This window comes from Gadus chalcogrammus, chromosome 5, assembly GCF_026213295.1.
Source record: "Gadus chalcogrammus isolate NIFS_2021 chromosome 5, NIFS_Gcha_1.0, whole genome shotgun sequence".
Taxonomy (NCBI): Eukaryota; Metazoa; Chordata; class Actinopteri; order Gadiformes; family Gadidae; genus Gadus; species Gadus chalcogrammus.
The window spans coordinates 1,514,510-1,529,460 of NC_079416.1; the positions used below are offsets into that span (position 1 = coordinate 1,514,510).

At 42.2% G+C, this 14,951-nt stretch overlaps 1 protein-coding gene across 3 annotated transcripts; it reads right to left on the bottom strand.

The window, feature by feature from the left end:
- Nucleotides 1-9,428: 9,428 nt before the first annotated feature.
- On the bottom strand, nt 9,429-14,652 carry LOC130382103 (uncharacterized). 3 transcript variants are annotated; one of them, XM_056589713.1, is made up of 7 exons: nt 13,988-14,652; nt 13,476-13,598; nt 12,851-12,949; nt 12,211-12,315; nt 11,885-12,121; nt 11,621-11,804; nt 9,429-11,183 (listed from the first exon to the last, which is right to left on the bottom strand). In XM_056589713.1, exons 2-7 carry the CDS (start codon nt 13,548-13,550, stop codon nt 11,002-11,004), a joined length of 882 nt encoding a protein of 293 aa, XP_056445688.1. In that variant the 5' UTR covers nt 13,551-13,598; nt 13,988-14,652; the 3' UTR covers nt 9,429-11,001. The 3 variants fall into 3 exon arrangements, 1 of the variants encoding a protein (XP_056445688.1); XR_008895536.1 differs by lacking the exon at nt 9,429-11,183 and having other exon boundaries at nt 11,610-11,804; nt 12,622-12,949; XR_008895535.1 differs by lacking the exon at nt 9,429-11,183 and having other exon boundaries at nt 11,617-11,804; nt 12,813-12,949.
- Between the last annotated feature and the right edge of the window lie 299 nt (nt 14,653-14,951).

The window sequence follows — 14,951 nt, forward strand, 5'->3', positions numbered from 1 at the left end:
GGACTGTTTGAATAGGATTTAAGTGCATATTCTCCTCTCAAAGTGCACCAGATTCATGCATTCCAATGTAAAGGGTACAAAAAAAATTTGGCCGGGGGGGGAATGACCCCGGACCCCCCTACAGGGATCGGGGACCACACCACCGCTGCTGAAAAAAATCCTGCGGGAAACACTGATGTCTGTGTCGTTATACTATACGTTGGCTGTGATGTAGGCTTTTTCTGGAAGAAATGGGGGTGGAGGGGAAAGTGACCAGGCAACAGGCTTCTAAGAAGTGGGAGAACCTTAAAAAGAAGTACAAGGTGTGTGTCTAGTTTGAAATAAACAATTACCAATTGCCTAATGAATGTATCAACCAAACGAGACCATTGTTTTTGTTGTAATTGAGTATTTGCTGTGTGTGTGTGTGTGTGTGTGTGTGTGTGTGTGTGTGTGTGTGTGTGTGTGTGTGTGTGTGTGTGTGTGTGTGTGTGTGTCTGTGTGTGTCTGTGTGTGTCTTTGTGTGTTTGTTTTTTCAGGATTTGAGGACTCCCAAAACTCGGGTCGGGGACTGAAAGTGGGGAGGTGACTGGCGACGTGGTACTATTATGACTTGATGCACAAGGTTCTTGGTGCCCGGCCAGCAATTGACCCACCAGTCCTTGTGTCATCTATTCAAGACCCCATGGTTATCCTCATGGTGAGGGTGATGTGGTTTCATGAATTTCACTAACTGCTATTCAAACATGTTTCATGAGATATTAGCTGAACATTTCTAAAGAAAATGACTTCTAACAACTGACTTGCATTGTTTCTTTAGGAGATGGTGGAGCCCTACACCCAAGGTTGACCTCCACCTTGTCTTCATCATCCCGAAGGCCCGCTCTATCACAGAACGCGCCTTGGATTGGCAGCAATTAAAGCGCTGCTGCACCTGCCCAATCACCGGCTCTTTATAGGGAGTCAACAGACATACGGGCGTCTGGAGGCAGGGGTACCCACCATCACCTAAAAGCATGTAACCCGGCGGTGGATACCTGGCAGTCAAATAAAAAGAACTGTTTTTCATTACGCTTGTGTCATGGACAGACCCTGGGTAGCCCACAAAAATGTCCAAAAATGTCCCCTTTGCATCGCATATGGCCTGCATGTTAATTAAATAGAAATTCTTGTAATTTAGATAGTCTAATCGATGTAGTTGTGGTGGCTTGATCCGAATATGGGTTCCATCGATCCTTCTTTTCCAAAGAGGGCAGCACGTTTCTTGTCAAACGAGCGCCTGACAGTCTCTCCGTCCTGTCTCCCCACACTGTCCTTTATGTTTCTTGGACGGAATGTATCTGATAATTTCGTTGCTCTGTAACATGTGCAATGACAACAAATAAAATCCTATCCTATCCTATCCTATCCTATGGCAATGTTTTGATATGTTGAGGGGAGTGTCTTATGTCTGCATTTATTTGAAAGAGCATATGCACAGAAAAGCAGACGGACGGAGTTACAATGGAGATCCTGCGAGTTTTTAAAGCCATTTGACGCGTCACATCACATAGGGAAGTTAACGCCAGCATTTCTGACGTTTTTATCCACTAATTCATTATGTTATGTGAGGCAACGCAACGTATGCTTGATCTGAAACATGCCTACTCGTGGCCTCTGTTGACATAGCAGTCAGCTGTCCGCAGTCAGCGACGATGAAGCCACGTAATGGAGGGGCGTCCCATTTCTTAGGGGAACGTTTTACCCCTCTGTATTGAGGGGCAAGGGGAAGGGGTAAGGGCTAGAAATGGGATTGGGCCTTAGGCTGAATCCGAATACTCATACTTGACTGCTATATAGTATGCATTTTGTAGTACGCCACAAATATAGCACGTCCGAATGCTCAGTAAGCATTGTGTAGTACGGAAAACGTTTCCGATGAGTACTACCGCCACAGTAAACAACAGAGTTCACTACGCTATCCCACAATGCAACCGGAGTCTGGTAACGAACGAAGAAGAGATGGCTGACCCGACACCACCAGAAAGACGTAGTAGAAAGCGGCGAAAAAAAGAGACATTAAAAATAGTAAAAAAGTAAAGTAAGTAATTAAGTAAAAATATTTTTTTAATTTAATAGCAACGATGACAAGACGGAAAACAGGTAACTTATCAAGGTCATTTTGCCGGCATCTGAGGGGAGATACGTCATCTCCAAACATCCGGTGGAATTTCGGCGGTGTTCGGAAGCGTTCGGAGGCGTTCTACGCATAGCTGTAGACCGTACTACGCAGTCAAGTGTAGTACGGTCAAGTAGTAGACACTGAACAGAAATAGTATGTACCAAGTATTTGGATTCAGCCTTAGTCTAACCCGCTACAAAATGGCACCCCAGACGTCTGGATTCACTAAAAACCCGGGATTAAAAAAAAATATCTTCAAATTAACCCTTTTCAGGAATAGATTTATTTTCCCCAGCACCTGTTGAAATGGCCTCAGCAAAGCAAGACTGCGGAGAAACTCAGCCATCTGCAGCGAAAACCCCATATTCCTTATTAGATATGGATTTTTGTGTTAGGGAGAGCCGGGTCGATTGAAACACGGGACGATTGAAACACAGCAATTTCCTCGAAAACCACACATTGCTTTCACGTCAAATTTCGTCACTACGTTCAGCACACAAGACTGAACAACCCCACGAATTTCGTGTAATGACGTCCCACCGTTCAAATGTTATCCCCCAAACCTGTTTGCGAGAGCGCTAACTAAAATCCTTCCTGCGGTAGTTTTTTTGTAATATATAGTTGTGTTTTTTGTTTCATGCCATAATAATATGACTATACGACAGATGAATTAGTAATTAAACCTGTGTTAAAGTGTGCAATGTCAGAGTTTTGAAGTTTAGAGGTAAAAAAGGTTTAAAGGTTCCATGACATGAAAATCTCACTATATGAGGTTTTCTAACAGAAATATGAGTTCCCCTAGCCTGCCTATGATCCCCCAGTGGCTAAAACTTGCGTTTGGTGTAAAACGAGCACTAGATGTTCTGCTCGCCTTTGAAAAAACTGAGGCTCAAGTGCGCTGATTTGGAATGTCTGTGTTTAGGACGTCATCAAGCATGATGACGTCCTAAACGTCATCATGCTCCTCCCCTTACTCTGCCTGGCCCGCCCAGAGACATTGGCCCGCCAATGAGACTCGACCGTGCGAGCGCCACATGTGTGCGTTTGAATACACACACTGTAACGCAAGTGTTTCTTGTCGGTTCTTTGACGTGTCTTGTATTTCCACAGCGATACTGTTGTGGGGGTTATCTGAGCCATGGTTGAGAAGGAATTGGGGGAAAGGAACTTTGGCTTTGACTCGCTGAAGTACATGAACTGCGACATGCCGCCGGTTGCCGCGAGGCACCATCGCCCGGCAGCGGGCAGCCGGCAGCAGGCAGCGCGCAGTTCAGTCGACTTCAGGTTGATGTGAAAGTGAAAGAACCAGAGACGTCGCAGAACCCGACAAAGTCGTTTGTGATTCATAATATCGTCTGGAGGCGCACACAGCTTTTGCCCGTGATAATATGTATTATATGATATAGATATCTATGTATTATATGATATTATTTAGATATAGAGCTCCATGTGACGCGTCACATCACATAGGCTGCTTCAGGCGTTTGAAACAAACAGATGTCAACTTACTTTCAAAGTTAAAAAACAGCTTGATCATCCAATATATGTATTACATTACACTTGTAACTAAGAAAACACACACATGTGAGTTGTTGATCACATGTTGAAATTATTTGTATACGTAACTTCATCTTTGAAAAAGACGTTTAACTGAAAAGTGTTTCAATCGACCCGGCTCTCCCCTACACTGAACCCGGATTTGTCTCAACCTCTCATTCCTCTGGCAGTGGTAGCTCAAAATTAAGTTGGAGATCAGGATGGTTGTTCATCTTCATGGACGACTGAATTAATGGAGGAACCAGTCGACACTCATATAACAATAAAAGCAACTTTGGAGAAAGAATTTCAAATTCTAAGGGAAGCACAAAAACAACACAAGGAGGACCTTGAAAAAACGGTTACAACTTTATTTGAAAAAATCACAGCAACATATGAGCAACGCTTTCAACATTTGCACGAAACTCTGGACAAACAGTCAACATTTCTGAGGAGAGAGTTTGCAGCAAACCTTAACTGGCGCTTAACACACCATCATACAGAGATTTTAAAGGACATCAAAGAGTTCATGACCCCAGTCGCACAATCAGTTCATCACCTGCAGGAGGATGTGTGGAAATTGTCCCAAAATATGGACAACGTCCCAGGAATTGGGTACAATGAAACAGACATTGGGCCCTATCTTGCATCCGGCGCAAGTGACTTAGTCACTGGCGCATGTGTCGTTGCTAGTTTACAACTGGCGCAGAGCGTTCTTTTCCCACCACCGCCACTCGCCGGTAAATTAGGGATTGATCATGCGCCCCAAGGGGCGGTTCAGTTTCTGAATACCATTGCGCTACTGACCAGGAAATACCTGGTTTAAAGTCAGTGGCGCGTTGTTCAGATGCTATTTTAAGGGCGCATGCATACATGCGCATGCGATGCATACGGATTGCTTGTGCACCTCGCGCATACACTTTGCTTCTCCCATCTACCTAGCCGCACATTCTTGGTAAATTATTTGGGAAAGAACAGCTGATGCAGCGGTAATAAGTTGTACTTTTAAATCAATGCATCTGCAAACACCGTACAGCAAACACATATTTTCTTGACAGAGACATCGTGTAGGCCTACATGCCCATAACTTTTAGGATTGATGAGTATTTGATCGTGAAAAACATTGTTTTACCGCGAGTGAGTGTTAAAAAGAATGAATGAATGCGGGCGCGCGTGTGTGCTCTGTTTAAACACACGCAAACTAAACACGTAACGCATAATACAATCAATGGCAATGTCTATTACCACGGGGACACATGCATATTAGGATAGCATACAATACTGATAAGAAACAATGTTTATAATGTATTGCGTATATCATTAAATAGAACCACAGTTACCGCATATCATATGTTATATCATATACGTTTTCTTTGCCGAAATTTATTTGAGGACTCAGTATTTCTGAAGTTGTGGAAGAAAACCCCTTATTCCATGTGTGAATTAGGCCATATTATTTGGCAATAAACTGAGCCATTTGCAGTTCATGTGCATCTGTCTCATCGGAGACTGCAGACGCGCTGTCAAAATATCAACTCGTCCGATTCAAATGCGCTCATGGCTCTTAAAGGGGATGGGAGCTGGCACTCTCATTGGTTTGTTGGACGTTACGCCCAAACCACACCTACGGGTAACTAGGCTGCTTCAGACCAACCCTTTTGACACTTGCGCCGCGACGCAAGTGTCATTTATCCGCCTGTAAAATAGCGATAGCGCCGTAGAACCGCCCACAAAGCTACTTGCGCTTTGCGCTTCCCACTTGCGTTTCAGACCGTTAAAATAGGGCCCATTGAATGTATCTGCACTTGCACCACTCCCTGTTTCAGCAGCACTGAAAGATGTTCGGTTGGAGGAAGCTCATAGGCAGCGCCTCCAATCTACTGCTCTGACTGATACGGCAGGTGTGCTTCGGACTCCAGAGGATTCTCCTGTTCTGTCTGAGTCCAGGGCACGGTTAACAGGAAAATGTCCTGTAAAACTGCTGTTCCCATCATTTGGAAAGATGGAGGATGAACCAGATCCCCTTTTGTACTTGGAGAAATGTAGTGATTTTCTTGCTTTAAATCCGCTGATGGATGAGGAATTGATGGCAACTTTGAGAAATGTTCTACATGGAACAGTGAGAGACTGGTGGGATGTGGTATGTTTAAACACGCATACCTGGTCAGACTTTCAACAGAAATTCCGTGCTGCCTTTCTGTCAGAAGATTATGAAGATGAACTGGCAGAGTAACTACAGTGGATGGACTGGTGAGGCTCGGACAACAACTGGAAAAGGACAGGGCGAGTCAGACTAACTATGAACAACGGACAAAAGAAATTGTGAAGCAGAAAGAGAAAGTGGAGATGTTTATTGCTAATGCCCCACCACCGCAGAAAGACAACATTTCCCATGTGGTTTACTGCTGGAGGTGTAAAGGCAGCCAATGCTTCATATTCATGCCCAAATTATAATCAGTTCAAGAAATCTAATTCCCCTGGACAATTCTACCCGCAACAATCCCACTCACAGCAACAACACCCTCAGCCACATCATTCTCAGCAGCCTCACCCGCAACAATCCTACCCACAGCACTCCCACCCTCAACAATCCCATCCGCAGCAACAAAACCCTCAGCCACATCATTCTCAGCGACCCTACCAGCAAAAACACTCCTCTAATCAAACCTACCCACAGCCATTTGACTCTTCAAATCCCCAGAACCATTCTTCAGTGAACGCTGTGACCCATTCAGCTCAATCACAGATTGACTTTCTGGCTTACAAACATGTCAACCCGAGGGGTATTCCATCAAAGCCGCTAACAAAAGCGGCGCTTAGTTGATTTAAGCCCGGCTAGAACTAACGCCAAGTTCCATTTGAGGCTAAAGCCGTTCCATCAACCCAGTTCAGCTGTGCCTTGCTCAGGTTAGTTCAAGCCAGGCTTACGTAATCGTGGATTAGGCACACTCACGAGATATGTAACCAGCCCAGAACTGTTAATGTCGAATCATGCATCAAATGTCCAAAAAGGACCGAGCGGGATCTTCTCCAGCGGCGAACAGAAGCTGCTTATTGAGGTCTATGAGGAGTACAACCATATAATATCTCAAAAAGGGAACAACGTAACCATTAATAAAAACAGGGAGGCCACCTGGCAATAAATTTGCCAAGTATTAAGCGTAACATATTTAAATATAATATTGACCATAGATTAGTAATAAGGGAGATAGCCTTGCGGTAACGTGTCAGACTTGCACCTGGTCGTCCGGGGTTCAATCCCCACCTAGGCTTACTGGAGAAATCAAAAATCTATTCATGCCATTTATTTTCCATTACTTTGAATATTCTAAATTGATTGACTTTTTTTACATTGATTGATTTTTCTCAATTGAAGTGATCTTGGCTGCCTGCCGAGAAACTCACCTGAATGGAATTCATGTGGCTGCAATTTCCCATGCAGCAGTGTCTTTGTCATTGTGACAAAGGCTCATCAGTAACAATAATATTAACATTAACTTTACCATGGGTTTTTGCAAGTTATATTTGGGTTCTAGGGATATTGTAAGACATATTTATGATATAAAAAGTCAATTGTGAGGCCTAATTTCTCTGATATAAAGGAAATTACAGCAATAAGAATTCAATATCTTGACCAGGAAGCGAACTCGGGTTGCCCATACTACAGGCCGGATGCTAGAGCACTCATCCAACTGCTGGTTCCGAAATTTGATAGAATACATAATTTTGTCTAAAAATGTTTTAGAAAATATCCATGATAGCGATAGATAGCGATTCATTTAATTATTTTATTAGCATAATTTAATCTTAGACCCTTAGTGAAAATACAGACTGTTTGTACTCCATATATGTTCATTTATGACAAAGTCGTGAGGTTCTTGGCAGAACCTTTTGATGGTACACTTGTTTCCGACAGATGGAATTCTCTGAAACACCTCTCAAATAAGCCTGACAGTTAGCCTGGTACCGACCAGGTTCATTTGGTTGGATAAATTGCCATGGTTACTTAGCGGAGATTCCCTTAAGTCACCTTAATGGAACGCAACTGTAGCTTAAAGTGGCCAGGCTAAGCGAAATAAGCCCGGCTTTGCCTTTAGCTTGGTTGATGGAATACCCCCCCGGTATCACGTGATGCAAATTATAACCCATGCATTTTGAATGGGAGTGTTTTTCAGATTGTTCTTGTGTGGACTAAACAAATGAGAGAGAGAGAGAGAGAGAGAGAGAGAGAGAGAGAGAGAGAGAGAGAGAGAGAGAGAGAGAGACTTCAGACAGTATTGTGCACCCTCTAGTTATATATGTGAAAGAGTTAAATCCAACACTTTCAGGGTGTATATATGGGGACCACCACAAAAGTGTTAATTTGACACTTTCATTAGTGTAATAAACTACAACACTAACAAAGTGATAAAATGTTACACTTTAAGAGTTCCTCAGGAACACCAAGCCGGAATTTACTCCAGCTTATTGTTATTTCTTTCCCTAAATTTAACTCCAAAAGTGTTATTTTTAAACACCAGTTTATGGTTATCTTTCCTTTATTATCAACTCCAAAAGTGTTATTTTTAAACACCAGTTTATTGTTACCTTTCCTTTATTATCAACTCCAAAAGTGTTATTTTTAAACACCAGTTTATGGTTATCTTTCCTTTGATATCAACTCCAAAAGTGTTATTTTTTAACATTTCACCCAGTGTCAAATTGACAATATAGGTGTTGTTTTTACTTTATATTATGCTACAAAATGTTAGTTGGTCTTTTCCATATGAACCTGAACAATAATACTTACTAGAAATGCATTATATTAGACTTTTTTTAATTAAATCTCATCTGACAAAATCGCACCATGACTCATCTTACAAAATTCAGCAGCAACGCCATCTTACAAAATGCAGCAGTCAGGTACAATATAAAACAATGAGTCACAGCCATAGGACATCTGCAGGTCGAAAGGCTTGTGATGCTGCAAATCATCTCGATTTACAATGTACATATGGTCAATTTCTTCAACTTGAAAGGCATGGCGATGCTCAACATACACAGAATTTAACTCAATAAGAACAAAATGTATAGCCTCTTTTTTTAGGATTATTAAAACAATTTTACCAAACAATGGCATTTCTTCCTCAACATCTACACACACAGCAGATCCTATGTGATAGTCAATGCCGTCGCATTTCACCCATGCAGTAGAAGATACAGTAGAGGACCTATCGAGTTGAAAATATTCACAGACCAGCTCTTCTTCATCTAATTCACTTAACATTTGGGTTTTTACTGGTCCTGATTCAATACCTCTAACCGTGAACGCCTCCCAATGATAGGCAATAGCTAACTGATGTTTTAATGCTAAAGACTTTGTCACATTTTTAAAGTTTTTAATGCTAGATTTGAAAAATCTGTGCTTCGCTTCATATCTCATGGTCCAGACATGAAGTAAAGGACCGATTTTTCTAATAACAGAGGGATAATGGATCATTAAATGATGTTTGGGAATAAGATTGTGTGTGGGATAAATTTGTTTGAATAACGTATGATGTTCGGCAATAAGAGACCTCAAGTAGACAGTCATTCCCTCAGAGATGTTAGGTGAGAAGACTATGTACACAATATCAAGCAGAAGCAACAGTAGATTCCAATGATTATCATTTTCTGGAACAACATTGGCAAAGATGAGTGGAATATTTCTCAAAAGACACATTGTTTGACTGGCATTAAGACCAAGCCCATTTCCATGAATATTGATCTTTGTTGGCCTGTTCTTACGGTCCAAGTATCCATAGCTATAACCATACATTCTCAATAATATGTGTTCACTGGATAGGAAATTCTTTGCCAGGTAGTCAAACAGTAGCTTAACCTCATATTGTGCCACACCTTCAAGGAGGTCATGCATTATATCAACGACAACATTATCTACAACACTGAAATACCGTAACTCATTAAGAATGCTGTTGCGTTTGATGCCATAACATGAACCATCACCAGTATTCTCAAGATGTGTGTAGTGCTGTTCATTCAGTTCTTTAGATCGCAAAATGACTCTAGGATCATGTTCACAAAATACACTCTGAGCTGTGGCCTTGTCTGTAACACAAAACCTACAATAATAGGTGGCACTAAAAGACTCCACATACCCAAGGATACCATTTAAACCCAAATTATCACCTGTAATCTGTGATATTGTGCCATAGAGGCGCTCTTTTGTGAAAGACACTTCCATCCCATAAACCTCAAGTTTTTTCACATCATCTATAAAAGGCTTGAGTATTTTGTCTAAGCTGTACTTCTTAGCATCTTGTGAGTGGAACAAAGATATTAGATGTATATTCATCAAAGATTAATTGAGATGAGGTGGAAGATTTCGGAGTGTAAAATATAAACATCCAAGCTTATGCAACCCCGCCTTAGAACCTAAAGGGTTAGCCGTTTCAAAATCGTCATAATAAACCTGAATCTAGGGACAGCTAGAACAGCTGATTACTCTTAAAATAAGAGCCATCACAGAAGTCAGAATATAGATCACTGAATTTAGAAGATTGAATATGGCTGCATATCATTTTGTTTTTGAAAATAAACTCTAGCGTTTTAAACAAAGGTTGAGATGAAAGTGTCGTTAACTGGTACCTGTTCGTAATTTCCAGAAATTCTGTTTATCTTAGAATCGTATCTTACTCCTAAATGCACCTCTACAGGTTGTACAACTCCCCATTTGGAATTAAAATATTTTTTCCATTTGCTATCGGTGTTGAGATCAGCAAAAGGGTTCTCCAAATGTTCTAACACTTCCTCTACTGCACTTCTGCTCGGGTTACCCTCTGGCACGACCTCTAAGACCTGACGCTTTATTGAAGTGTGGATATAATTTAAACATTCCTCCATCATTTCTACAACTGACAAAATAACAGTATTTGCCACACCACTACCCTGCAACTTCGCAATAACAGAAGCACACATATGTTTTGAATCTAAAGAACATTCCCTTTCATTGATTAAGTCAGGATTCAAGTCAGAAGTTTGGACAGAGGGGGCACATCCATCTGAAGGCAGAGCCGGCGTACCTAAAGATGTGCTAGGTTGGGGTTCATCTGTCAAACCTGGTTCAGTCACATTAATGTTGCAGTGTACACGTTTCAGGTGTTTGCGGAAACCAGAGTAACTTCTAAATTCTAAGCAACAACCATCCTGAGCACATATTAAATTTAACTTTTTGCCAGGATACAACCCATGTAACAGTTTAAGGTGTTGAACCAAGGCCCCACTAGAGCCAAGTAGTGTCCTACAAATGTAACACCTATACATCATGCAGTAACTATAATAAGTATTCAAGTATAAATCAAACCACAATTCAAAGCAGTTTTTGTACCGGAATTACAAACCTTGTGAAAAACGACCAGGTGGTCAATGGCATCCCTTGCACTGATCTTGTGACCCCTTTTCCTCCCAGCTGGCTGAGGTGACAGGATGTGTAACAGGAGGAGTAAAGTGGACATATCGCTGTCCCAACCTGTTTTGGTGAAGTTATATATAAAAATCCAGAATAAGGGATGATAATGAGATCGTGTTTTATGAGTAATTAGGCCGTGAGCTACGGGGGCCTTATCGTGCAACCCCTTCCACAAAAAACAACTTTTTTTTTTTTTTTAAATGAAGGTCTGACCCTGCTGAACATGAATTATAGATTTACATTGAAAATCAATGCGTTACAATACATTGGAAATACATTGTAGGAACATGACATAGGTGGAAGGTGTGATATCTGTCTTTGCATGTTTATTCACATCTAGAGGACATGAGCTTGGAAAATGGTATGGTTTGAGTGGTTTAAAAGTTGGTGTATACATATATATCCATTTACAAACTCTTAAGCATCTATAACTCCACCCTTAACACTGCCATTTAACACATTCACTTATTGGCATGCTTAAACCAATGAACATTTACCTGGGTAGTAATCTGGAGATGACTCCACTTGTTCCCCTCTGGCAGATTGTAAAAGGCGTTGCAATAACGGGGTCTGTACCAGGGCAGCGGCTTCTTTTATCAACTTTGGTTTGTATGAGGGCCACCTTTCCAGAAGTCTGGCTGCTGTTTCTGCTCCGAAGAGAAGGCTGAAGTCTTGAAGAACCTGGAAGATAACACAAATGACAATTGAGAATAAGGCAGTCGAAAAGCAGAATATTTCACTTGTAGCATTTACAGACTTACCAATCCTTTTGTGTCCAAAAGTCTTGGGAACATGGACAGAACTGATGCCGAGGTTTCAGGATTGTGGATGAGCCCCTGCCGGAAATGGAAGGTTTCTTGCATCTTCTGGAAGATGGTGTCACGCTCGTTGGTATGAGTCATCAAGGAAATGGCCTCTTTGCATTGCTCATCCTGAAGCTGATCTTCTTGACTGTTGTCCCTGACGAGTGTTGGACCACCTCCCATCACAACAGCAGCCTTAGATTAGATGAGATTCAACTTTATTGTCAGTAGCAGAGTACAGGTACAGAACCAATGAAATGCAGTTAAAAATGAAATGCAGTTACCTTAGGGGAACTAGATGACTCGGGATGAAATTTGGTCTTCCGTTGAATAGTCTTGAGCCTCCAAGCCAGGAAGCCTGATCCACTTTGGGCATCATAGAAATGCTCCTAACAAAAACACAATTCTCTGTTATCTATGTCCCTACAATGAATGACCAGAGTACTCTGGAAGAGAGAAAATTACACCTTCTCTCACATCACCCCTGCACAATGCTATATTCTTCCATGAACTAATATTTACAATTAATTGCCTCCCCGTTCCCCGTTTGTTGGCGGGGGGGGGGGCACGCATACTCTGGCGACGCATTCTCCGGTTCCGATCGTCGGGGGGGGGGGGGGGGGGGGCTACTGTCCGGCCCGATCTCGGAGGCCACCGGCCCACATGTGGACCCCAAAATATTAAATAGAACTTACATAGCCTTTCTTTGACATTGGATCTTGCAGGGAAGGGAACAAAGTGACGATGCCAAGTGCATATTTCTCCTTAGTCAGTCGTTGTGGAATTCTCCTAATATGGACAAATAAAAATACAATATTACATGCTTTTTTTGTACTACATAAAATGGAAGAACCATGATTAACAAATAAGTTTAGGACTATCATACCCCTCTTTTTCTGTCATGTGTGCTGCTAAAATGTTCACCATCTGCCGTCTGGAACTGTCACATATTTTCCCAGTGTCCTCGTACTCCTTCAGGACTGTTGCACCACCAGGCTTCTCCAGCAGAACATTCTTCACCAACTGAAATAATTGCGAAGACACGCATCACTAGAAAATAGTCGTAACATTCAACAACAAAGTGAAAACTGTACATTGAGTAATGTCCTGCTTATTCTTTTTGCAAAAAACATTCTGTGGTGCACACATCCAGGTGTTGGACAAAAAAGTAAAAGTAAAGCAAAAAGGCGAATATCCGACACATTTAAGCCTGTCCAGTATATGAATATTTGCAGACTCACATCTTTCGCTGTAACACACTGCAACACACTGCAACATCTCTGCCCCCAAGCATGCCCTTTTGCTTTGGCTAAGTTCGACCTCACTACCCTGACTACTCAACAGGGAAAGTGTATCCGTGAGGCTACCTGAAGACTCACTGGCAGGCGACTCTAGCAAAGGGGGGGGGGGGGGGGGGGGGAGAAACACTTTCAAGTACACTTTAACCATGAATACCACAATTCCTCACTAGCAACATCTCTGCATTGCAACTCCATGCAAGTTGGTGTTTTAGCGTGCGTACGAACATACTTCACTATATGCAACATACCTCCTTCAGAATCATGGATGACCAAGCACACCAACTCTGGAAACACATCAGCATCGACTTCAGTTCCTCCATCATCGGTCACTGTCAAGGTCTTGTCTTCAGGAATGGAGAACTTTACGCGAACTGAGATATATAAAGAAAAGAGAATCAAGAGTTAGTTTACCCTACATCTGAACATCTGAATACAAAACGCTATAAGAAAACAGGTAAAAATAGGAATTCAAGAACAGGAACAGGGATTTTTTCTTCAGTCGCTTGTTTTGGGCTTGTTTTCAGCGTCCCGGTTGCTTATTTTCTGTGAGAGTTGGCAACACTGCTCACATTGCTTCTACCCAAACGGTCCTGAAGCACTGAGAGGTAGCGCAAGCACATTTTACTTTGTAGCCCTAGATGTGGTCTGGATTTCCAGGCTACCCACACAGCACAATTAGACAAGTTAAGTTCAAGCTAATATCAGCACCTTCAGACAACCACCTCTTCACATTAACCTTGCCTATCTCGTTAGCACTTACCTTCAGTTATGAACATTTCCAAACATGGCTCAGATATCTTTACATATTTCTTCAAGTTGAAGTACTTCACCTTGATAATCATCGTCACTGCGTCACCGTGTCAGGGTGACGTTACCTGATGATGAGAAATGAAAGTTTTAAAATGTCACTAATTTCAACATGGGCTAGAATTCTAGCTAACTGGAAACAATGTGCACTGATTTACACCGGCAGCGTTCTACTCCCGTCTCACGGCCGCTAAAGGCGGCTGCATGCTTCAGCGTTGGTGTTACGTTGTTGCGCAAAATTTACTCAAAGCAATTCATGCTCCCTTTTAGGTTGCGCGTGTTGCGCGTGTTGCCAAGCAATTTACCGCCAGAACAGTAGGCGGAGTAATATGTGGAGTAAAGTTTTTCGTTGAAGACGACCTCGAGAATGAGGTCTTTGTCTGTGGGAGTCGTTGGTTTGTTTATGTGCCAGATCGTGTTCTCCCCATACACAGTGAATGATGGCAACAGACAGAGGATCAGGGGTGATGAAGTTGTTGATCATTGGGGTTGTATAAATGTGCATATCTCTCTACATTTTAAAACAACATAATGTGTTGGCAGCAAAGTTAACTTCACTTCACGTTAATGCTTTTGTATATGAGCCTGCCGGGTCGTCCTTGCCTTCTGGCATTTAAAAATGGCGGTATGAAAACAGGAAATGTGATACTCCAGACAGGAAGTAGTAACCAGACCAGCAGACCAATCACAGCCTTGCAGGCTGCGCGGCTCGCGTAAAAGCTTACGTAAAAAATTACGCATGTCTAGAAAAATCGCCCGACGCACGCAAGACGTGAGAAGTCGCGCAAGGGGTGCGCAAGGGCGCGCAAGGGCCTCTTGCGCTTGCGCTTACGCTTACGTAACTGAGCATAAATCGGCCTTTAGTTTTACGCCGTTTCTAAATCGTCTCGGCGCCAGGGTTGCCAGATTGGCCCAGA